The following is a 26,034-nucleotide window of genomic DNA, read 5'->3' as shown; positions in this document are numbered from 1 at the left end:
AGGTGGCTCAAAATCTGTGGATCCCGAGGACCACCCCCCTAAGACTTCCCTTTAATCTGGGCCTCTATTAATAAAGCAACTAAACTAATTACCCGTACATTTGAATTTACTAATTTAAATCATTGTTATTACGTATAGTATAACAACCATAGCAATATAACAGGTAATTTATCTTATTAGAATCTCGACACTTTGTCTTGCAGTTAACGCCCATTTTTAGTAAAGTCATTAACGTTATTTGTTCATTTATCTAAAAAAAAAAGAACTGCAGTTTCATCAAATTAGGTTCTGTACTTTTGGATACTGCTTACAATGTGGTCACATTAACTAGATAATTTAGTACTATCATTTACTTAAAAACAGCGTGTTGAGGTTTTTATTCAGAATATTTAGACAGCAAAGTTTGGACTGCAAATAAATGCCTACGTAAGTATAAAATATGAGTATAATTCAAAAGATGTGCGTATAAAACTTAAAGCATAGCAGCTCGTGTTATACGAAAATAAATCACTGAAATAACGTTATATTGATGAATTTTCTTCGCAAAAACAACAAATAAATTAAATATCTAATATCTTATTCCTGGAAGTGTTTATACCTTAAGGTGATTGGGTTAAATCTGTTGATTAATTTTTACAATAGCTTCATTTTATATTTAAGATGTTTTAGCAATAAATTAGTAACTTCATACTAAACATTTATATTATATTTAATTATATTTTCTGTGCGACTTATAAAATCGAATACATTTTTGAACAGCACTGCTTATATTATTTATAAGGTTTGTATTTTTATTAAACATCGTAGTTGTTATAAGTAAAGGTATTTAGTTTTTAAGTATTGTTCATTACTTTGATACGATTTAATGGTTTTTTCTACATTCAAAAGTGAATAGAATAATATGTGAAAAGTGTGATTTTTTAGTGGTAGTTTGCCATTAATATTGGATTGTCTATAAAAATAAATAACACCACTGTTAAACACACACGGATATATGATTTCTGTATTCCAACAGATGTCATACACGTGCACCGAAAAATTGTTATATAATAAGGTCAATAGACGGTATTTATCATTACATTTAAGAGAAATCGCGGCACGGCCTTCGAATCAAGTATTATTGTCACAATTCATAAAAAATGGTTAAGAACACAAAGAAATAAACTCGAAAATCAATAAAGTTAAATTACTTCATCACGCCGCTTGTTCATCGCTAAACATTTTTGGCGGTCGAGTGTCATTACAAACGGCTGTGTCGACTTACACGGGCCGCACTAATAATTTGCCTATTGATCCTTTGTACGCTCAAGTCAATTGACCAGCGTGTCTTTATAATCAAATGAATACGCGATGGTTTTTATGTACAAACCACTGCGGTCGCCACGTTGACAGGACGTGCTTTGTATGCTGCAGAAGAACACATAGTGATTTGATAGCCGAGAGCGAGTAAGCGTAGAGCTTATTGAATAGGCGAGTAGATAAAATGGATAGATGAAGAGATTGGACGGGAAAAGTTTGTAATAAAAATCCTTTCACGTATACGGTCTGCCGGCGGTTTATTTTCCTTTAGAAAACTCGGTTCGACATTTTACTTTTGATACATTTTTCGTGCGAATGGTGTTGTTTTTGTTACAATTCTTCGGCACGATGTTCACATCCAAAGGCAAAAATTGTTGCTTTTTTGGACGTTACACAGCGTATGAACACGTTTTGTGTCGGCCGAACAAGGGAATAGCACTTACGTGACTCGAAACACTGTCTAAATATAATTACGTGTAAACGTTTAGCAGTCAACCTTTGTACGACTCTTGTTTAACTCGGAATAGCGCGAGCAAGTGTATATCATACATAATAAGCGTACCATGTCCATGTACTTACATATATACATGTTATATATATATATATATGTGTGTGTGTGTGTGTGTGTGTGTGTGTGTGTATATACTATTATGGAAGCGTACGTGCTGGAGGCTCAGTGAGTTTTTATGTTAAATCCACGAGACTTACCTCGAAAAAGTTTTTTTAAGTTTTATAGAACCGCTGTGGCTTCATAAAATGTAACAGATATTTCTATTACATAATGTATCAAACGTAAAACTGGATATTTCAATAATTAATTGTTGGTCATTGCATAATATTAAAATGAAAACGTTGATTGAATTTATAAATATTTTTAATAAACTAACAAAAGAAAACAATAAAGCGAATAATCAAAGAGTTGGTTGTTTTATTAAATCAATTCATAAGTCTTCGTGATTACATTATTTCATCGTTTATATTTTTCCAACTATGCTGTTAAACTTTGCCCAAAAGATAAAAAGTTTTCTTTTAAATCTTACAACGCGCAGGCTCGCAATATTAAATTAAAGAGAATTAATTATGGATTTTCAAAAATTAATTATTATAAAATTGAGCCCGTTTGTTTTATTTATTTTAGAATAACGTTCAAGTCGAGATATTGCATTATGTTGGCGAGGAAATAATGTCGATAAAATAAAATGACAACTTTTCAACTGTTCAATAAGTTGCACATGACATTTAATAAACGCATATATTTGAAATAGTAAATAGATATTGACGTACAAAAGTTTTATTTTATTTTTTTTAATTGGAAACCTTGGAGTTGAAAATAAATTGAAAATCTCAACGTTTCAGCTTTTAAGAATTAAAGTGATTTTTTTCTTAGTTTCGTGTAATAATTTTTACACGTGTCCTACTCAGTCTAGGCTTCGGTTTGTATTTATTGGCCACGAATTCTTTAAGGTTTAAACATTGTCGGCGGTACATGAGCATTGAAAGAAAAATGGAGATTGATTGACATAACTCGTTTGAGCGTTTGTACATGTGCCATGAATATAAGACGGATAAAGAAACGAAGAAATAAGGACAAAACCTATCACAGAAACGTCTTTTTTCCATTGCCATAAACATTAAGGTGGTTTATAGTTTTTTCTCATTTTAAAAGCTCAGTGAATTCTGTTATCATCTATTTCATTTAACGCGCACGCAAAAAAAGGCATCGACCAAAATGTGTTTTTCTTGTTGGTCTAGTTTACAATCTCGTCGAACACGTACAGGCATCTATTGATACTCTTATTTAATGACACTTATACGATTCTAGAAGTGAAGCAGTGTAACATGAATGAAAACTATGTCACATGCGAACATAACAAGGTGACTTAAAAGTTTGGTCTACGTTATAATAAAAATAGGTAATAAATTAATCCATTTCCCTTAGGAAAATGATAAAAAAAATATATATAATACTTGGCTTAGTCAATTAGACATGTATAACAAATGATCACTGTTAATAATATTTGTAATTTCATTTAAGTGCCATATACCAAGGAAAATTTAATACTAATTATTCTTGACTGTTCTCTTAATTCATTATGAGGCATAAAATTCTTTATAAGCTTTATTTTATGAGACATTTCATTTGTATTTAACTCAATTAAGTTTTTAGTAATTAAACTTTATTTCCTTTTTGGCGTTAAGTGTAATTAAGATAACGGGTTAATAAATTATTCTGAATACTACTTTAATAATGCAACTTATAGCTATATTAACATGAGAAATATTGTAAAATGATAGACAAATTATTCAATAATAATGTAGAGCATATATATTTATACTCTATATAGTTATTGACGCTTTAAAAAAAACATTTAAATTTAATTCAATTAATTTATTTTGTCATTACAATAGTTTAATTATCTATAGTTTTTATCAATAAAAATATTAATGTCATTCGAGTTATTCCATCAGAACTGACACGAGTTTAATACAATTTTTGGATAGTTTATAATTTACTAGTTTTCTAATAAATTATAAAAAAATAAATATATCGGTATAAATTGATTATTCTATAAGTTTTAATATTTTTCTGATCGAACATTGTTTCCCCTAATTACAGTAGCGCCAATCCCTAAGATACACTAAGGCACCTGAGCCCAAATTGGGTGGGTGGTTGTTTGATTTTCATCATGTAAATCAACCATTTTAAATAATTAAAATATTAATGATTGTTTACTGAAGTCTTTATAAATTTGAAAACTTGATAATCTATTTAAGTAATTAAAAAAATGTTTGATAAAACATTATAACCTGTTAAATAATTTCTATTTAATAGAATTTTTCATAATAGTTATCAAAAGATTACTAGGCAAAATATACGAATCATACCGATTTATTAATCGCTCGACCGATTGCAATTGAATACAAGTCTGTTATCAGTTATTATTTGTTTAAAAATTTCATGTCCGAGTATGCAAACTATTTGTATACTGCTATAATAAAAAAAAAAAAATAGGTTACCTAAACTTTGTGAAATATATTAAACTCAAGCCAACCATTAATTTTTTGTACACATTTTTTATAGTGAGTGGCTGAAAATTTGTTGGATATCTACAACATTTTTTTCATTAATTACTAAAAAAAATCATCCAAAAATAAATAATTTAGTTTTGTAAGGAATTTATGCCCCTAACAACTTTTTTCAATTGTTGACAGATAATTATTACAGAAAATTAGTAGAAGTGAAGAACAAAATAAAAGGTCATGGAATTCTTGAAAAATGGAATCGATTTAAAAATAAAAAAAATTATTTGTTCCATCTACTATTTTTAACGTTAATACCTTGCTTCATATTGACAGATTTTTAAAATTAAATGATTTTTTCCTAAAAAAATCCTACTACAACGGAGACGCGACATAGTTGAGACATGTATAGATGACAGTGATATCATAGCAAACATTAATATTCGATGCGAATCATTTTCCCATAGTAGACAAATCGTCGAGACGTTTATATTTTGTAAATAATAACGTACGTTTAATAGAACTTTAATTTAATATAGATTTCGATTTGTCAGACATCCCGGAATATTTTCAAAAATTTTAAATAAATATAAATACATAAAGAAGCCAAAGACAAAAAAAAAAATAGAAGACATATGAATACAAATTATAAGAAGCCATTGAAATGTAAAAAACTGAGAAGCCATTATATTACAAACATATTAAGAAGCCAAAGCAATACAAAAAACTCGAGTAGCTATTAAATACAGAAACATTAAGAAGCCAGAAAAATGCAAAAATATTGAGAAGCCTTAGAAATACAAAAAATAAGAAGCCATAGAAATGCAAAAATATTGAGAAGCCTTTGAAATACAAAAATTGAGAAACCATAGAAATACAAAAATATTGAGAAACCATAGAAAAGCAAAAATATTGAGAAACCATAGAAATGCAATAATATTGAGAAGCCTTAGAAATACAAAAAATAAGAAACCATAGAAATTAAAAAAATGAGAAACCATAGAAATACAAAAACATTGAGAAGCCTTAGAAATATAAAAACACTGAGAAGCCTTAGAAATGCAAAAGTTGAGAAGCTTTAGAAATGCAAAACTATTTAGAACCCATAGAATAATTTTGTGAATTATTCTTAGAAAATGTTTGATATATATATAGTTTTTGGTTATCATGTGACTATCAACAAAATAAAAGATGATTATTTTTCCAACATACATTCAATTAATGAATATTTATTATTCATAACTTCAGATAATTTTTAAGTTTTATGAAATATACTCAAAGTAATTATTTAATTATATATATATATTTAATAAGCATATATTCTCACGTTATAATCTACAAAAGAATATTTTCTAGAATACCATTACTGAGAAAATTTTCTTAAGACTATTCTTTCGTTTCATCTAAATTATGATACAAAAAATCAACTATTTCAAAACAAAAAAACTTTCCTAATAAATCAGGGGCTTAGCCACGGGAAGACCAAGGCGGCCGGACACCTCATAATATTGACAGCAATATTTATTTATAAAATGAAATGATGAGAATAAAAAATAATGGTTTAAAATATAGAAATTTGAAGATTGTTTTACTATACCTCCCCATTATGAAATTCTATTCATACTATTTTAATTTATTACGGTTAAAGTATTTAAATCTGTTCAGAACACAATGGAAAGTGTTAGCAGATTTGTATTAAATGCTGTCATATTTTGATATTTGGGATATGTGCATATGTTCCAAATATTTACGAATAATCACAATATTCGTGAATATTGTGTTTTTTATACATGCGATCACTTTAATTTAATTAGTCATTTAAAATTTTATCATACTTATTATAAGGTTATGTGAGAATAAATTTTGTATATAAAAGTTATCAGTTTTGATTGATTATTTTACGCATTCCATTAGTTTTAAGTATAAATCAAATAGTTATAAAAAATTCCAGAATTTTCATAAAAATGTTAAGTTTCTTAATTAGACACCGAACAAATTATTGTATTTGATTGCATATAAATTTATCATGTTTATTCAAAGTTTGTGTACTAGATAGTGTTGGGTTAATATTTGTGAAATATGAAATATTCCTATTGTATACTTAATACACTCAATTAGCTAACTAATTAATTTAGTTAGAATCGTTAACGCTCTTGCTTATTTTGCAAACAAATGCACGTTAGTGTTTAGATAAATGCATTAATGGACAGACAAATTAGATTAAACTTAGACGAGTATTTCTCGTACTAGTATAAGTTAGTAGGTTTGTAAAATTTCCATTGGCATCTTCATTCTCGTTGTGTGCTAATAATATAATGAGTTTTAATGTCATTAATGAAAATTGGGCCAATTAAATAATAAACATTCAGAAAACAAACTTAATGCAGGAATTTCTCATGTGTTAAATATAGAATAAATTAATTTTATGACAGCTGTGACATGTCTAAGTCGACTGTTAAATGGAAACTATAGAGAGTTATGTTTGAAATAATCTATTTCGTAGTGTCGTACTGGATAATTCAATAATTGAATACAATTATTGTACTTATCAATGTATTTTTATGGCAAGTTAATTTAATTTCAAACGGCACTAAAACGTGTAATAAATTATTATTTAGTCGATTCGTCCAATATTTCCGACGAAACCGATGGAAAATAAACTTTTGTAATAAAAGTACCAAAGTTTGAAATGTGTTATTAGTCTGAAATAATTCAATGGGTTTAAAAGATAAGTTAACATCCGAAATGGTATCGAGTTTTAATGAAAAATGTAATTCGTTTGGAAATTTCCATAATTTGACTTGGGATACTTTTTCAGCATAGTGTTGGATTTTTTAAACTTGTACAATATTTGTTATCTGAAGTTTATATCAGGAGTCTTTGTAGTACACATTGGCCAGTGTTCATTGTGTTTTACGTTTCGATGATCGGAATATCAAAATTAAAACTTGCGATATAAAAAGTTAATTTTGAAAATTATTAATTTTTTTCGGATTATGTCCAATATAATAAAAATGGAAATATTGTAATTTAAGCGCTGGTAGTTTGTTTTAATGGAAATAAAGTTTTACAGTTTTCTTGGTCCTACCAGTGTAAAAGTTTCCAACAAAGTTTGGCGTGTCATTCCCAATTAGTTTTGCCGCATATTGAGTTGTGCCGTCTGTCAGCAATCATCGGCAACACAAACTACAGTCGAGATATTTGTACACATTAAGCGTTCCGTTGCCGTAAATATTGTATAGGTTTATAACGATGCTCCTTCGTCCGAAAGTCGTTTGGTGTAACGGGTGGGCTGGTACAGGAGACCTCGAGTAGTAACATCATTCATTTAGTAGTTTGATCTTGTAGATCGATTAAGGTTTTAACATGGCCACGTATAAAACAGGTATTATGTTATTTAGCACGTGCACTGCATGTGAATTATATTAGTAAGTAAAACTAGTAAAAAATGATGAACACTTTTATTCACATCCAGTATGAATAATATGAGCTCTTATTATTCATTTTTTCGCACATCGCAAGCTATGGTTTAGCAGTTGCTCTAATTTACTCACAGAAAATCCAATTAAATAAAAATTAGTCGAGGTCAGTAATGTATGTACGTAATTACGCAAACAGAATCTTTGTAATATATTAATAATTTAACAAACAAATTCTAAACTTAACCCAAACTATACTAATAAATAACGAAGACACCTCCAGGAAAATGTAATAGTGATAAAAAAATTATTTTCATCGAGGAAACCTGTGAAGGTGCGCTTTAATACCTTCGCAAAAGGGTGAAATACGAGAGTGTAGAGTCTGCACCCTTTTTCGTCTTTTTATTATTATTATTGTTTGATGATAGTGTTATTGTAAGTTAAATGTTTAATTTTTGCTATTTTTAGTACTCTATATTTTTATAGTACATAAAAATTATCAAAAACTTTCAAATCAATTTCTTTAATTTTTCAAATGATTATAAAATAATTTAAATTAAAATCGTAACTAAAGCAAAACAATATTTCTAAAAACTTTTTTAATATAACTGACGTAGCCTATTTAGGGAATTCCGGGAAATTTGAAATACTATCTAAAAAATTCGTTCTTTCCATTTCTTGGAATGTTACTTAGATATGTACCGAAATGAAAATCAACGAACTCAATAATCTAAATCAACGAAATTCAATAATAACGATTTTTGATAGCAATCTAATTAAAGGGGACTTTCTCCCAAAATAATTCACTGAATGTCCCCGAGTAGTTTTTCTTTACATATACTATAAAAATTTCAAAATCCCAATTTTGTCAATTATCATATTTTGGAAAAATAAATACAGAAGTGTATTTATTAATGTGTATTTTAAAAACTGTACTATTTTTTAATTTGTCGCTTATAGAGCATCAAAAATTTATTATAGTTAGTAATTTTGTTAAAAAATATTCTTTGCAAAATTACAAATTTTGTAAATTATTTAAAGATAAAAAAAAAATAAGTATTTTCGTCAAAATTAGAACAACTATAAGTTTATCTATTTCAAATATAATTGATAATTAAACTTATAAGATCAAATAAGAAAAGTTTTTTTATTTAGTTAATTATTCTTTTTTTTTTTTTAAATATCGATAAATACAATTGATAATTAGGCGTTCTGACAGAAACACGTCGGGGAATACTAATATAATGAGTATGTAATGTGTGAATAATCATCACGTGGGGTCATCTCCGTAATGCATTAATGTTATATGGGAATGCGTAGAGATCATTGCGGCAATACAGAACAATTAACGATTATTATAACGACATGCGATGCTGGTAACGAAGCGTTTAATAGACTCCGCTGGTAAAAGCAAATTTGCATTTTAATTTATATTAAACACTCAGATCCATACGTTTAGAGTACTTTCGTGTAAAATACTTAGCTATTAATAAAATTTTAATGTAAATGTCATTTTAAATTATGACTATAATACGTGTATTATAAAAAGAGGTAACACTTGATATTGCTCGTAAAGAATAAACAAAATTATAAAAAAATATTATGGTAGATAACAAATAAAATATTAATTATTATTTTTTTATCAGAAGATAAGGTTTCGATAACTAAGGCCATTAGTCTGCAATATAAAATATATTTAATAGTCAAAATGTATTAAGACATTTTTGTATTTGATATACACAATTTTTTTTGTAAATTATTTTTATAATTTAGTAATAATATTAATTCTATTAGTTATGTATAAAATTGGTATTGTGTTCATCCAAAGCTTCTTTCGTGTTGTATAGATAGTCTAACATGTGTTATGCTTCGTCATATAATCTAATGTGATATGTTCGATTGTCTGGGTTCCTCTCGATGGAATAAATTGGTTAGTCGAATGATTCTTACACGGTTTATTAGAGTATCCTATTTTTCTGTATCTAGCTTGTGTCGTTGGCCATACTTTTATAGGTTCTTTAATGTTTTCAAGTCGATGGTTCGTCATATCGCTTGAGAAGCTATATGATGACCCATTTAAGCTATCAATTTTGAATGGTGGTAATATGAATTTTTTGGCTATATGTTTATATGAGAGTGTGTTTATGAGTATAGAGTTAAAAGAGGATAGAGCTTCATTGGCTAGTGAAACCGCTATTTCATTACCTATGATACCGATATGATATGGGACACATAGAAATTCAATATTTTTTATGATTTGGGTAAAACTCGTATACTAATTTTATTTAATAGATTCATTTGTGTGATTTTAGAGTGCCTAACGAGTCAAAAAAAGTGATTTTTGGACATTGGTTGATTCAGCATATAGTACCGCTTTTTGATAGCATTGATTTCAGATGTAAAAGCATAAAATTATTGCTATCATTGTTTAAATTTAATCTTATGCTGTATTATAATCGTTAATCATGAAGATTATTGACTTAAAGATAGCAATTTCAATTTTAATAATGTAATATTTAGAAATTCTCAATAATGATTCATATATATTAATTATTATTATAATACATATATGTACTTTTTGTTATTTAAATGTGTTAATTAAAATATTTAAGGTTCAATGAGAAGCATAGTAGTGTCTGAATTACTCGTGTTTTTGGACGTTTAGCATATATTTTCCAGTGGTGTCCCCTAAAAGAATATTTATTAAATAAACATAAGTAGGCAGATTTTTTTATAATCTTCAGAATAAAGATCAGTAGGAGTATTATTATTCCACTTCAGGAAAAATGAAGGAAAGTGGTGGTAGCCTTTAGTTTATGGGTTCTCAATAGTGAAAAATATCCCATAGCTCCTTTTCATTGTTTAGTAACAGGATTAAAAGACATGTTTCTATTAAAAATTAATAGAAAAAATTATTGTTATTTATTTATAACTACAAATAAAGATATTAAATTTATATATAAATAAAACGATTTTTGGTTGAAAGATCTGCATTTTTATTGTTTATAGGCTAACATCATTTGTGATTTAATAATATCTAGTTGGTTCTCTTTTACGGTTTGTTACACACAAACTTTACATTATTATTCAGTTGTCAATATAAATAAATATAAAAGTAAAAATTGGATGTGTGGTTACCATTTGGGAGTTGAAATATTGAGTAAAAAATATTTTTTATACGTACAGCATAGAAGTGTTAATGTATAGAGTTTATTGTGGGTATTTTTTAAACCTTTATTCCTAGAAAAAATCTTTATATTGATAAATAAAGTTTTTTGTTAGTATACCTTTATAAATTGTATGTAATGGCTTAATGGTTAATGGGTCAACACGTGTTTGTAAAGATATTTTTTATAATAGTTCTGAAGATATCTTTGTAATATTTCGAATTCCTGTGAAATGATTGATTTAACTTGTATTTTATCTGAAATAAAATATTTTTCAACGGTCATACATACATTTAAACTGTTTTAGTATTCATTGTCTTATGATTTCAAAGTTTGTTGTAAATTTCTGTTTAAATACTTTTGAGTATAAAATATAAATTAAACTTTCGGATTGAAACAAACCTTTCTTATTTTTTAATAATTTGATATTAAAATAATATGATATTTTATTTGCTTTTTGTACTTATGCTAAGTTTTGAATTGTACGAAATAATTTAACTTTTACTCTAAAGAAAGAAAGAGTTGACAAGGTTACACTTTAAACATTAAAATTTCAGAGTGTCATATAATTTATGCGATGCCATTTGAGCATACAAGTTGCTTTAAGAGTAAAACCATTAAGCCATCTGCGACGTTTACGTTAAACGGTTGCAACTGAACAAGATAACTAATGAAACTCGAGTGATATATTTTTAACACTGATATGTGTTTATGGAGCATATGACACATTCATATTTATTATTAATTTCTTTCAAAAAGTCGTGCCTTAAAAGTTTGCTTAATTACTGAAATAGCCTTGTAGTTGCAGAAGAAGCCGTCATCAAATATATTTTATTGTTAAGAAAATTATACTTTTTACTAAATATTTAAATAATCAATAATCGCATCATTATTTAATTATTAAAGCTATAATATATCCGAAACAATGTATTGCCACATAGCAATGCAAATATGCAATTTTTTTTAAAAATGAATTAAGATGGCGAATTACATCAAATACGCGACAACCGAATTAAAGTATTATACAATATAAATTGTACACTTGTTAGGAGTACATTTAGATATAAATAAATTAATGAAAAGCGATGGGGTCATTAAATTTAAAATCACAAAATATGTCGACTGTAATATTGATTCGGTTGATTTGAAGTATCCATAAGTTACTTTTTAGGAAAAAAAAATTAGTTGATAAAAAATGTTGCTTACGCCAATTGGTCTGCAAACAGACGATATGTTGTGTGGTGATTTTTTTAGAATAGATCAGGTAAACATTCTATTATCAAAGAATGATGGTACTCTGTGAGGAGTAATATTATGCTATTTATGCTAAACGTGACTATGATTTAAACCAATGTAAAGCAGAACTAGACTACTTTTTTAAGTATTGAACTAGACTGTTATATTCTTCTACTATACTACATAAATTCAATAATTAGTTTTCAAGGGCAAATCTCGAATAGAATGAATGATAACCTTAGGTTAGATATCACTGATTTATTTTTTCAGTTATTTATAATTTGATTTTCTTTAGACAAATTTATTTTATTAAAGTATGTAACATGTATACATTTTTCGTGCAAAAATGGAGTTTTAGCAATATTTTAGTAATACACATATTTAGATTAACATTTTTACTAGTTTGAAACAATTAAAATTGTATTGTAATTTCAATCACTCTGATGATTGTACAAATTTGTTAGCATAACATAAAGACTTATGATTTTAAGAGAATTTAAATTAAATCTCGTCTTTTGAAGAAATTTTTTTATCATTAGTAACATATGAGACGGTACAGACTCAATTTTTGAATGTAATACGTAAAATTTAAAAATGGAAAAAAAATTATGGCTGCACATTTATTGATACATAATCACTCCACTAATCCATAATAATAATTAAAAACGTAACTAATTACAAAGAACTTAATATAAGGAAAGCAATAGAAATGTTTAAGAATAAAAACAATTTAATTAATTGAGATCTTGGGCCACTGAAAAATTCATTATTAAACTCGTGTAAACTAGCAAAATGTGATAATATTGCTTAATAGTAACGTCACTATAAAGGCGATTTTTATATTTTTTAGTTTTAAATCTATATTTTTAATATAATTTTAATAAATATAAGATTACCATCAATACTTACAATTTGGTGTACATATAATAAAATAGTTAATATAATTTATCGTACTGATATAATAACAATGGTGTTTAATTACGTATATAAAATCACAGGTTAAAAAACCTACGAGCTGTTTATATCCGTCATCCAATTCATTTAGTTATATTTCATCCGTTGCCAGTGCACGTGAAAATGTGAGGTTACTAAACTCGTGAAAGATATGAGTTCTATCAGATAAGTTTTTAGATTTTAATTTAGGTATAATTTTCTTTTGAAGTATTAATTCACTGATTGAAAAAACATCGATTACTTTATTGGTTTCTAATATATCTTATCAATGGTTAGTTTTTATAGTTTTAAGATGCAAAAAATACTGTAAACAATGATACACAGGCTGTTGTGTAATTTAATTTAATAAAAAATTGTACTAATATTAAAAAATGTGTTTTTCGTAAACTATTATAGTATATAAATAGTTACTAATTAGTTTAAAGTGATTGATTTTTATAAAATTTCAGAACAATGATATTTAAAAAAAAACAGCGCTTACGATTCACCACGCAGACTTTAATAGTGTTATTTTTAATCTGCTTTCATGGAATAGAACTAATTGAATCTGCCAATATTTTAGTATTTACTCCGTCNTTTCATGGAATAGAACTAATTGAATCTGCCAATATTTTAGTATTTACTCCGTCGCCCTGGAAGAGTCATGTTGTGTCATTTGAACCACTTTTCTTTGAATTATCAAATCGAGGCCACAATGTAACTATTGTCACAAAATTTCCGGCTAAGAATCCACCGCCAAACTACAATCAAGTGGTAGTGACTTATGACTTTGATGGTAAGTACACTTAATGTTGTTGTATGAAAATCTACAGAAAAATGTTATTTCACAATAAAAGCTGATTGTAAGTGTGGTTGATTTGTTATTTTTAAATCGTACTAGCAATCGATAGCGTTTATAAAAGATCAAATCACAAAATAGTTGTCATTTTAGAACACTTATTAAAAAGTACTTCATACGCAGTCGTAATTGCGACTACGTATAAATAAAGCAAAATTTTCCGTCTTAAATTTTTATTGATTATAATATCAACTGTAGTTGACGTAAAAAATTATTTAACAAATATAATTGAATTTTTAGCATCAAATTTTTTGATGAAAGAGCGTGGAATGTTCTTTTTTTTGCTCGAGTTGTATTTACGGGACCAAATAGCCGCTTTCAATACTAACTTGTATTTGTCATCGAAAGACATTCAAGCATTTATAAAGGAAGATAAATCAAGATTTGATTTGGTTATATTAGAATCATTTTACCAGGAATGCACAGTTTCTCTGGGCCATAAGTATGACGCTCCAGTGATAAATCTGATTCCAGTACCGCCATGGACAACTACATCACAGTGGGCTGCAAACCCATCAGATATTTCATACATTAAGGATTTTGTGATTAACGCTGGTAAATTGATGAATTTTCACGAACGATGTATAAATACAATTTACAGTATGTACAATTGGCTGATAGAGCCCATTAGTTACTTTTCAAAAATGGAAAACACGATGAATAAATATTTTCAATATGCCGGATTTGAAAATCGACCCTCAATGAAAAATATGCTCAAGAATGTTTCACTAAACCTAGTCGATTCCGATGTTATGATACTCAGTCCACGTCCTTATGTTCCAAGTTTTATCGAAGTTTCAGGTATTCATATTCGGCCGACTAAATCAATGAGCAAGGTTAGTAGTTATAACATTTACACAAATAATTTTGTTCAATGAATCTTCGTTTTAACAAATTATTGCCTTGTAAATGTATTGTAAAATTCGCAGGTGCATCGAAATAAGACTTAAAGTCAAATTTCTGTAAATTTATCGTAGCAACCATAAACCATAAATTATTGTTTGTTAGTTTTTTATCTATTTAATTAATGCCTACAGTTTTCCAATTCCATATATATTTTTGTCATGACCGAAAATTGATCTCTAAGTTTGATCATCCAGTGATTTTAATAGTGAATTAAGTAGCTTTTAAAATTTTTTTAAATAATTTCTGTTTAGATTTTTTTTTTTTTGTAATAAATTTTGAAATCAATGTTTTAAATTAAATAAAACATTTAGTTTTTACATTTATATTTTTGCTAATAAAACGATATAAATACTATATTAGTGCGTACTGTGTTGGTTGTCGAACAATGATAAACTAATTGGTTTATTGTTTTTAAAATTTAGGAATTAAAAGATTTTATGGATAACGCGACATCAGGAGTAATATATTTCAATTTTGGCACTATATTAAACGTAACCGACATACCAAAAGATTCTTTTGATTCCTTAGTTACAGTGTTGGGTCGTTTGAATCAAAAAATTATTTTTAAATGGATTAATAAAGATACTTCAAGTTTTCCTAATAACTTTTACGTCGACTCTTGGTTACCACAGATGGAGATTTTAAGTATAATTTTTTGCGCTAACTCATCTTTGGTAAAATTTATATTAGCTTTATTTTTATAGATCATTCTAATTGTAGGCTTTTTATCACACACGGAGGAGTTCACGGGTTAATAGAATCCTTACTGGCCGGTGTACCTATAATAGGATTTCCAGTTTTTGGGGATCAATTTGTGAATATTAGAGCTACTGTTGATGATGGATATGGAATAATAGGAAATATATTTCATTTAACTGAAAAAAAAATGGAAAATTATGTTAATCGCATTTTGACTGATAAAAAGTAAATACTGCTATACATTTTTATTATTGTTTTTAATTTATACTTTTTTTAAAAGTTTTGAAAATATCATGAAAAGTTTAACGACATTTTTACATGAAAAAAAAACATTTTTTAAGTATTATATTTTATCATGTCGACCATTGTTAATTTTACCTACCACTTTGTATAATTAAACTAATTGGTACTTTCAAAAAATCTTAAAAGAAATATTGTATTGTTTTTTCTATTACACTAATTTACAAAATAATTATGTAGGTATAGTGAAAATGCTAAGAGAGTTTCAGCTATTTTTCGAGATAAACCCATGTCAGCAGTTGATAAGGCAATTTATTGGGTAGAGTACGTTATCAGACACAACGGCGCACATAATTTAAAAACAGCGGCTGTACATTTACCTTGGTATCAATATTATTTAATAGATGTCATTGTACTTATGATGTCTATTGTAGTCATCATAATTTATTTTGTTAGTTTAATGTGCAAGTGTTTGAAAAAATTATTGGTATCATTTATAAAAAATAAACAAAAAAAGCTATAATGAAATTATATTTTTATTCTATTGAACAATTTATGCAGGTATATCTTTTATAAAAAAATTTGAATTATCGGTAAGGTCTTGTTGAAAATTACCTAAATTTTTTTACCTGAAAATAAAAAGACAACATGATTAAAATTTAAAAGAAATAACTTAAAGTGAGTAAAATATCTTGCTTCTTAAGTATTTTGAAACATTAATTGAGTGCTTATATTTGAGTATAAATATCACATCATATCCGATAGCTTAGTAAAAAAAAGGTGTTTCAAGTGTTTTTTAAACAAAATTAAGTTAATCGTGTAATTTTATTAACTATAGAATAACATTTATTTTTCAAAGTAAAAACTTAATATTTAAGACACCAGTAGATATTGTATTAAAATCAACAATAATTTTTGTTTCAATTTGCTCTTCTTAAAAAAAGTGAAATTCACTTTACCTACTTTGAACTAAGCTTATATCTATACCACAAGTAGAGTAAGTGTAAAAAATTGGCCCTACAGTACAAAACATAAAAGGCACCTTTCTAATCGATTGTAACAGGGCTAGTGATAGAAGTAACGGGTAGCCATATTTCGCCTTGCGCGAAATATTTTTGAAGGGCTTTTTATATTTTTAGTAAAAAAGAACCTTTATTCTTTAGTTATCAACTAAATTTATGAGGCTCCTTAAGTGCGCGGCCTCGTGTAAGGGCACATATTAAAATTTAAGGTTCTAATGCAGCAGTACTCTCCAGATTCCCCTTATTTACGTCACACTACATGACTTAAGTATTTTAAAATTTTTAATTTATATGCTATAATAGATTTATTTGGAACTTTTATAGAAATGAACAACACATTTACCTCCTGGTAAGAGGTTTAATTTTTTTATTTTGACAATTTTTAATATTTAATTAAGCTTCATTGATATTACCTATTTATAATTTATGAATTTCTTCAATAAAAGTACAGCAATTTTAAGCTTAATCAAAAAAACTATTTTATCATGCCATAAATCCTTTAAAAAATAATTAAGTTTAAAATATCAATGATTATTTAATTACGTTTTAACAGTGTTAAAATACAATTTACATTATGATTTCTAATCATATTTTGTAAATACATAATTGTATAAACGATAATTTACTGTTGTATCTATTAAAATAAATAAAATTTCAGTCAAGTTTCTAAGATCTCATTTCTCTCAGTGTAACTACTTTTTGAATACTGGATGATTCCGTTTTATTTTTGATAAACAATTCTGAAAAAATGAATAATAAACATCGTAAGCATTGATCTGACTGCTGTTGAATTGTATTGTACAAAATTTGTACAATTTTGTTATATAGTGAAAAAATCATGATCTCAAACTAAATTTTAAAATTTACCTCCATTAAATAGTTTCATCACATTCTTTTGAAGTCTGTCACAAGGAGATTCAATTGTAACGTTAACAATAAAAGCATAGATTATGGCCATAAATAAATCTCCACCAAACTTGAATCCCTAAAAAAAGATTATTTTATTATAATTAAATAACCTATCCTCACTACAGTTATAAAAATTTACCAAAAAAATTTTATTTAGTAAAAGTATAATAGTACTGATATCTTACAAGTGTTGTAAAGTCTTGATAAATTGGTGTCTTCATTGATGCTACCGTCTGTATTTGAATTATTTCTTGAAAGACGTATATACAAAATACTAATTTTGCTAGAACTTGAAAAGATCTGTGGCCTAAAAAGCCGCTAAGGAATACTCCTAAAAATAAATTTTAAATTTTAAATATAATCAAATATTATTTTAAATATTCTTACCTGTGTTAGATATTCCGTGTACAATAATTGCATAAGATATAGCTAAAGATAATACTAGTCGAGGTATAGTAAAGAACATAGCATGCTCAAATGATGAATAAGGTCGACTAAAGTCAAAGACAAAGAATAAGGATGGAGATAAATATACCATAAATCCAGCTATAAAACAGGTTGATAGCCAAAAAATTCTTGTTTTCTGTAAAAGTATAAAAGTAATTTTTTGAAAACATCTATATTACTTTTAAAACTAGTTTGGTAACCAAATGCATATAAAAAACAATAATCTTAATCATAATAGCATTTCAAGTTCAAATTTAATTTTATAGTACAAATATTTAAACTCAACTAATTAAATATTGGTCGTAACTCTATGCATCTATAAATTATTTACTACAGGCACATGGACTTATGACACATTTGAAGTTACGATCAAAATATATTATATAATACTAATATATACTAATACTATATTATCTAGTAATATTATGTTATCATTTATAATATTAGAATGTTCTATGATGTTATCTTTTGTACATGTGTGTCACATATTATGAAAATATTCTTGTTTTTGGTGATCTTATAGATTCATAATATGTGACATACATGTTCAAAAGATAAAATCCTAATATTATAAGTTATAACATAATATTACAGTATTATAAAATTAAAATTATAATGACTTTTCATTCGAATCTATCATAGAATTTTTTTTTGTAAAATGTTATTTACCAATGGAAATTTGTATCTAGATTCTTTTAATTTTTCATAAATATAAGCAGCAACCATTCCTATAAAATATGGCATAGCTCTCATATGACTTTTAATATAGATATCTCTATAATATGACGTACTTGCTAAATCTTTGAGACTCCTACAGAAAAAAAAAATTAATCAGAATAACTTGACGAATAATTTTTCTTATTTACTAGTTATACTTACGTTGCATCAAGGGGAGCAACTGCAATGTATTTATGGGTATAAATCAAATATCCGGGTAAAATTGTAGACATTCCTAAACAAGTATAAAGAACCCATATGCCCAATGTTTTCCATTTCCAAATTGCGTAAGTCAACAATACACCAATTATGAAGAAATGCATGTCACACGCCAAATACCAAGCATTGATTGTACACTGAAATAAGAAAACAAAAATCATTTGACCTATTTATTATGCGTTAAATTATAATAAAATCAAGTTGTACCGAATTTTCTGTGTTGACATAATTGTTAATAAATAATAAATTGGTCCACCAGTTATTTTTACATCTATCTGACTCTTTATAAACTATGTTCTGCCAATAAGGGCCATTATTTGAGTATGGTAGTAGAAAAATGTAAGTAAGTAGAAGGGCTCCATACACGGGAAATATCCTAGACAAATAAATTAATTGAAAATAACAGAATTATATTCAAATTTCATTATTTTACCTTAACCATCGATAAATCATAATTGGAATGAAATCTAATCGCTTTTTTGAAGCTAATTGTTTCATAAGCAAGTTATAAGTTAAAAATCCACTTATAACAAAAAATGTTTCCAAAAAGTTGACACATTTAAAAACGCTGGTAAAAAAATTGTGTAACATCTAAAAAAAAAAAGAAAACTTTTTAGTCCTGAACATTTAACCAAATAAATAATTTTTACCCAATAGTTAAAGTCATTATTCATTTGAGGATTTCCAAATTCTCTTATATTTCTATGTCCGTGTATTACTTGTAATATGCACAAAAATTTAAATCCATTCATTATTGAAAATTCATCAGATTGGGAAGGTTTCATAAGTCTGTCCAAATTCGATATCAAAGAAAATGGCTTCATGATTTTTTCTGATAAAAATTGTTGTGAAATAAATTAAAATCTACATTTGACTATTATAACTAACTTATTTATGATAAAATTACAAAAAATAAGCATACTTAAAGATCCATGCTCAGATTTTGGTTTGTAGTATAAAAATAGAAAATCGTACCAAGTTCCAAGAAATACCATACTCACCAAAATTAGAAAAAAAACACTAAAAATAACAAAATTATTACATTTAATTATAAACAATATATAAAAGCCGATAAATCTTAATGAGCTTTATCTCTGTAAACTATGTAACATAATGTGTAACAGGAATCATGCAGAATTTCTCACAAACAAAAATAATACACTTTTTATGAGTTTTTTTTAACAATTTTACCATTGAAATTTTCTAATTGAAATTTATGAGTTATAATCAAGAAGTTTTATTTGTTCAAATTGATTGATTACGATACATAATTGTATCAATTTGAATAAAATAATAAGCTTTACATAATATGTGTAGTCTATCATTCTGCAATAAAAAAAATTAAAGTATGGAATTATTAATCGTGTGGATATGTTCTCTAAATATTGTAAATTTTGAACCAGATATATCCTATTTAAAATTATACTAGGGGGTTGAGTATTGTGGTTCATAAATGACTAGAGATAATAATAAACAGACCCGCACTACTCTTTTAGCCATAGTATAAAAGTAATAATATTTAAAAATTTTTTATTAAAAATTATAGAACAGATAATATTTTTTACTTTTATTTAACTTATATCTAGTTAAATTTTATCACGGAAAAAATATTTTTATATTATTTACCAGGTCAAATAAAATCCTACTGTATATTCACGAAGAGTTAATTTAGAAGTATGTAAAGTTGGATCTACACTGACATTTCCTTCCATTCCATAGTGTTTTAATTGAGGTATTAGGGTATTGGTTACTATATTTTGAACGTCGTTTGGTTTACAAGTATTCGGTAGACATATAGCCCATTGATAATGATGTCTTTGTATATAGTCAGGTTGTACTCTGTGCTAAAAATGAATGATAGTGAATATAAAATTTAAATACTGAATTGTATAAATAATTAAAATATTTTAAAAGGATTCATATTGAGGGTAAGTTATTACTCTAATAATAGTATTTTGTACTTATTTAAAAGGTTTAGTTGTAATAATAATTTTATCAAACTAATTCAATATTCTTTAATACTGGTAGTAGCTACTATTTTTAATTTAAAATTATTTTGATTTATGTATTTAATCATTTGATTGTTTATATGGTAACGAGGATGTTAAGTAAGCCAAATGGTTTGATCTATTTAACAAAAAATGACTTAAACCGTTTGATACATGGTGGTATCAGAAAGAAATTTTTTATCACATTTATAAAATGTATTAGAGGCTAAAAATTTAGATTTTATAATTAAGTGTTAAAAAAAAAAAATACTAAATTATTATACACGGCTGACTTAGACATAACTGACAACGCATATTATTATTGATACAATTATCATTTTTTTTTTGAAATTTTTTTAAAAATATTTCACATGAAATTACAGGTGATTTTTTTATCATAACCCACTCAATTACTTCCAGAAAAATATATTTAATCATTTTTTTTTTTTGGTTATCTTTAGTTACACATTATTCTTGAATTATTAACTATGTAATACNTTTTTTTTTTTTGATTATCTTTAGTTACACATTATTCTTGAATTATTAACTATGTAATACTTTTTAAGTTCATCCCTTATGCCTTGTAAGGGCGTCAACTTTGTTTTTTTAATGGAAACCCATATTTTTAATTTAATAAAATGTTTGAGTTTTTAATTTAATAGTAAATGGCATTTGAATTTTTAATATAACTTTATTCGTTTATTAGATATAAACATTTTAAATTTCAAATTTCAAATTTTTGAGTTAATATACATGTATAATACACAAGGTATTACAAATAAATACAGGTAGCTAAATGTTTTTTATGACATCGCTGTCACAGTAACGGATTGTTTATTATCAATTATGTCTATCAATAGATATACTTTTTATATAGTCCGTTAGCGTATTTATGAACTCAAAACAATGTGCCTTTCTACCATTGATAATAACAATGCTGTGTACTTGCGAATATTGTTATCATAAAAAACCAATTAGCTACCTGTATTTGTAACACCTTGTGTTATATATATATTTATATGTATATTAACTTAAAAATTTGAAACTTTTAATATTTATATCTAATAAACGAATAAAGTTATATTAAAAATTCAAATACCATTTACTATTAAATTAAAAACTCAAAAATTTTATTAAATTAAAAATATGTGTTTCCACTTTGTTTAAAAAAACAAAGTTGACACCCTTACAAGGCATAAGGGATGAACTTAAAAATATTACATAGTTAATAATTCAAGACTAATGTGTAACTAAAGATAATAAAAAAAAAAATGTTTAAATATATTTGTTCTGGAAGTAATTGAGTGGGTTATGATAAAAAAATTATCTTGTATATCACGTGTCATTCTTATAACAAATAACTATTTTTGCGTTTTAACTGAGTTTTAGTTATGTATTAATTTTGTTTGAAACAGAACAAATGTATAGTCATACAAAATCCATCAAAAACATAAATAGAAACTTACCTTTATAACTTCCCAAATAGATTCATCATTATCAATAAAAACGTCATAGTCTTTAGAATGATCGTTATCGTAAAATTTTGGGTAAATATTTTTAAATGGTCGAAAATCTATGTCTACTAAAGTATATCCACCGCTAATTCCAGTACTTTTAGAAGTAGCACTCAAACACTGTTCAAAATTTCCAAAACTAGCTGTATTTCCCGTTAATAAACCATCAGGACCTTTAGCTGAAGAATCTAACACTAAAAAAAAAAAAAAAAAATACTTTAATAACACAATTAAAAATGGATTTTTATACGTTAATGTCTTTGCTATGTTATATATGTTTAATTTAAATCAACATTTTTTTTGTTATAATAAAATTGTATTTTGAATAATTCATCAAAAAGAGATTCTCGTGTGTTTCAAAGTTTGCATTTAATTTTATATACTTTTTATTACAAATCTTAACCTCCGTTGATTAATTTAGATACAAATATTGTTTATCTCTCTTATCGTGAGAAATATAATTGATGTAGAGTAGGAAGTGTAAGAAGTACCTGTATCGTGAGTATCAATGTTCGTATGATACAAACAGGTTAGTTGAGTATCAGTCATTTGGTATAGTTATAGTAAATAAAACATATTATTAAAGGCCATCAAGTTAGTCATTATCTGAATAGAAATAGTTAAATAATACGAAAAAGAAAAATCATACTGAGGACACTTGTCTAACCTAATACACAGTTAATGTTGAATGTGTCAGTATTTTGTAAATAAAATATTAAATTTTTATTAATTTTGGAAAAAAAATAAAATAAATAACAAAATAATAACACATTTTATAAACTAAACCAATATTATGATATTTAAGTGAATTAAATAAAATCATAACAATTTTTTCTAATTTTTTTAAGTGATTTATTTAGCATTGTTAATATAGATAGAACCTAAATTATATATTATGAATTTCTGAAATTTGTATGTAACTGATTTTAAATGTTTTGTATATATTAAATGGTATGGTTACTAGCTATATCAAATATTAATATATTAATATATTTTTATCGAAATTGGTGAAATTTTATTCATAACAATTATGATAATAAACACAAAACTATTATGATTGTTGTGTTAAAAAACAATTTATATCATAGACCAAAATTATTAAAGTAGTTTTTGGAATGCTTTAAAAAGAAGTTTTTTTGAGTACTTAGTTTACAATTAACCGTTTACAAATTTATGAAACCGATATAACAATTTATAAAATAAAAAATTTTATGGGGAAATTTATATTGTATTGTAAAATACTAATGATTAATCTAGTTATCAAATTTGTAAGTACCTGTTTATTTTGTTATAATTCAATTAATTTATGCATGAAAGAAAAAAGTTAACAAATTACAGAAACTTTTTTTTTTTTTAATAAATTGTAGTAACCACATATGACAGCGGAACGACAGAACTGTTTTTGTTTAAGTAAAAGGATACTTGTTAACATTTAGTAATAAAAAACTTTGTTTATAAATGAAACGTATTATTATTTTCATATGCTAAGAAAAACGGGTACAGTTCAAGAAGCGGCGACAACAATTATTATTGTTTTTAAATTTATCATAGAAAATAAATTGTAAACAACTCTTACTTTTTATGGCCCATATTTTAGATTCTCTAATGTGAGCTTTATACGTTATCAAATCTTTTGCACAATTTGCATTGATGTCTACTAATGACCATTCACCGTATAGAAATTTCGATACAATTTGTCCGAACCATAGTGGACTATTTCCGGTACCTCTTGAAGTAAATTGTTCACGTGATTGAAATAAACGTCTTTGTTTAATTTTTTGCACCCAACTATTTTTAAAGGTATCATTTTGTTCGAATGTTGTCGTACTAAAGGTATCGATGAGTATTGTTGTGTCTGGTATTGTTTCTGTAGTTATTTCCAATGACGATGACTCTGATACTTCTACATCAAATGCATCGGGTACGGTTATTAACGTAGAATTTTCATTGTCTTGTTCTTCAATAAGCGAGTAAGACGATTTTTCAATTTGTTTAATATTTTTCGCTAAACAAATCTGTGTCACAATAATTGCCCCAAAGACGGTTATTGGAGTTACCCAAAAGCGCATGATTAAGAGTACAAGATTGCATGCGTTACTGAGTTTTGATTAAAGACAACTAATGGAATGATTGAAATGTCCTTTGTGTATATAGTAACGAGGGTGAAGTGATTCTCGATAACACTATTCAAGAGACAAGTTTGAGAAGCTGGTTTAAAATGTCATAAAATAACTAGTTTTAAATAAACTTGCTACACGTGTATTTAAGACTATTAGCAACAATACTTGATTTAATAACATTGAGTAAAATGTCTATCTTACTAATTATATACCTACCATGAATTCAAATTATAACTTCCTATTAAAATTACTTTTTTTTGTATACCTTTATCTTAAAAAATTGAAACATACGTTAAAATACATTTTTGTTTAGTAAATTATAACACAGGGACGAGTTAAGATTAAAAATTGAAACATCCTCCTTTTTTCATTATTCCATTATCATTACACAATTAAATTTCACTATAGTGAGGAAGGGGTGTATTTTCAAATAAAACATTGTATTAAAAAAAAAAAAAAAATTGCATATACTAGGCTAAAGATGAACGTCCACGTTGTTTAATGACTACGAAGAATTCTTTTAGTTAGAATGTAAGCATAGATTATAATTTGTAAAAATATTTTAATTGTTTTTTCTACATGTTACTTTTATACTATGAAATATACAAGCAACATTACTTTCGGACACATAATGTCGTTTAAAACAATCACGTCACGTGCTTTTTGGCTTTCGTTTTCTATTATACATTCTCATAAATTTAATACAAAGAGAAAATAGCAAGACACCAGCTATTGTGATATCCGACGTGGTTCTTTTAGTTTAAGTGACACTCAAATTATAACGCCGCGCTGAACTCGTAANTTTAGTTTAAGTGACACTCAAATTATAACGCCGCACTGAACTCGTAAACCTCTGTGATTCTTTATGTGACAACCGGTGTATCTTATATTTCAAGTATATCAAAATGTATATTCAAATTTATATTCTTGAAATGTAAATTATTATAATAGTACAATCCTCAGAAAAATACATTAATAATTATGAGTGTAGTTTTATATTATGTTCTATTTTATACGGTATGTACATTTTAAATGACACTAAAAGTAAATACTATATTGAATATTTTTGTATGCTAATGAAGTCATGAAACTTAATACAAAATAAAATTCAGTAGTCCAGTTTTAAAAGGACGTAAATTCAAAGTTTGTTTTTTTTTTATTCGCTTTTTCCAGTCTATTTGTCCAGTAATAGCAAAGTTACAAAACATTTTTGTTTAGATTTTCGTTTGTTTGCAACTGAACGACTTAATTGTTATTTTATACTAGTCAGCTGGCGGTTATTTTATTGCCGGTCAATTCATTGCTAGTTAACAAATCGC

The 26,034-nt window shown here is 26.3% G+C and overlaps 2 protein-coding genes across 6 annotated transcripts; one reads left to right on the top strand and one right to left on the bottom strand.

Moving 5' to 3' along the window:
• Positions 1-284: 284 nt before the first annotated feature.
• Positions 285-16,307, top strand: LOC126893524 (UDP-glucosyltransferase 2-like). Of its 4 annotated transcripts, XM_050663828.1 has the most exons (8): positions 285-426; positions 13,546-13,671; positions 13,726-13,871; positions 14,175-14,489; positions 14,556-14,770; positions 15,263-15,485; positions 15,545-15,764; positions 16,020-16,307. In XM_050663828.1, exons 1-8 carry the CDS (start codon positions 419-421, stop codon positions 16,300-16,302), a joined length of 1,536 nt encoding a protein of 511 aa, XP_050519785.1. In that variant the 5' UTR covers positions 285-418; the 3' UTR covers positions 16,303-16,307. The 4 variants fall into 4 exon arrangements, with proteins under 4 accessions (XP_050519785.1, XP_050519782.1, XP_050519784.1 ...); XM_050663825.1 differs by having other exon boundaries at positions 14,175-14,770; XM_050663827.1 differs by lacking the exon at positions 285-426 and adding an exon at positions 13,161-13,285 and having other exon boundaries at positions 14,175-14,770.
• Positions 16,308-16,360: 53 nt separating this feature from the next.
• On the bottom strand, positions 16,361-24,778 carry LOC126893521 (nose resistant to fluoxetine protein 6-like). Of its 2 annotated transcripts, XR_007701205.1 has the most exons (14): positions 24,172-24,778; positions 22,548-22,789; positions 20,720-20,937; positions 20,016-20,113; positions 19,744-19,925; positions 19,527-19,684; positions 19,301-19,469; positions 19,037-19,230; positions 18,827-18,968; positions 18,098-18,293; positions 17,896-18,041; positions 17,669-17,786; positions 17,345-17,541; positions 16,361-16,408 (listed from the first exon to the last, which is right to left on the bottom strand). XR_007701205.1 is itself a non-coding variant. In XM_050663821.1 (13 exons), exons 1-13 carry the CDS (start codon positions 24,662-24,664, stop codon positions 17,468-17,470), a joined length of 2,430 nt encoding a protein of 809 aa, XP_050519778.1. In that variant the 5' UTR covers positions 24,665-24,778; the 3' UTR covers positions 16,624-17,467. The 2 variants fall into 2 exon arrangements, 1 of the variants encoding a protein (XP_050519778.1); XM_050663821.1 differs by lacking the exon at positions 16,361-16,408 and having other exon boundaries at positions 16,624-17,541.
• Between the last annotated feature and the right edge of the window lie 1,256 nt (positions 24,779-26,034).

The sequence above is a fragment of the Daktulosphaira vitifoliae genome, unplaced genomic scaffold (assembly GCF_025091365.1).
Source record: "Daktulosphaira vitifoliae isolate Bord-2020 unplaced genomic scaffold, ASM2509136v1 Scaffold_1, whole genome shotgun sequence".
NCBI classification, from domain to species: domain Eukaryota; kingdom Metazoa; phylum Arthropoda; class Insecta; order Hemiptera; family Phylloxeridae; genus Daktulosphaira; species Daktulosphaira vitifoliae.
This window is presented reverse-complemented; position numbering and strand designations above follow the sequence as displayed.

What these genes read in the sequence shown, in the direction of transcription:
- LOC126893521 (XM_050663821.1), bottom strand. Translation starts at nt 24,664, where the DNA reads ATGCGCTTTTGGGTAACTCCAATAACCGTCTTTGGGGCAATTATTGTG. An exon ending in TAAAATATGGGCCATAAAAA is followed by an intron (nt 22,790 to 24,171) that starts GTAAGAGTTGTT and finishes TTTTTTTTTTAG; the next exon opens with TGTTAGATTCTTCAGCTAAA. An exon ending in GTAGGATTTTATTTGACCTG is followed by an intron (nt 20,114 to 20,719) that starts GTAAATAATATA and finishes TGTTATTTTTAG; the next exon opens with TGTTTTTTTTCTAATTTTGG.
- LOC126893524 (XM_050663825.1), top strand. An exon ending in CGACTAAATCAATGAGCAAG is followed by an intron (nt 14,771 to 15,262) that starts GTTAGTAGTTAT and finishes TTTAAAATTTAG; the next exon opens with GAATTAAAAGATTTTATGGA. An exon ending in CGCATTTTGACTGATAAAAA is followed by an intron (nt 15,765 to 16,019) that starts GTAAATACTGCT and finishes ATAATTATGTAG; the next exon opens with GTATAGTGAAAATGCTAAGA.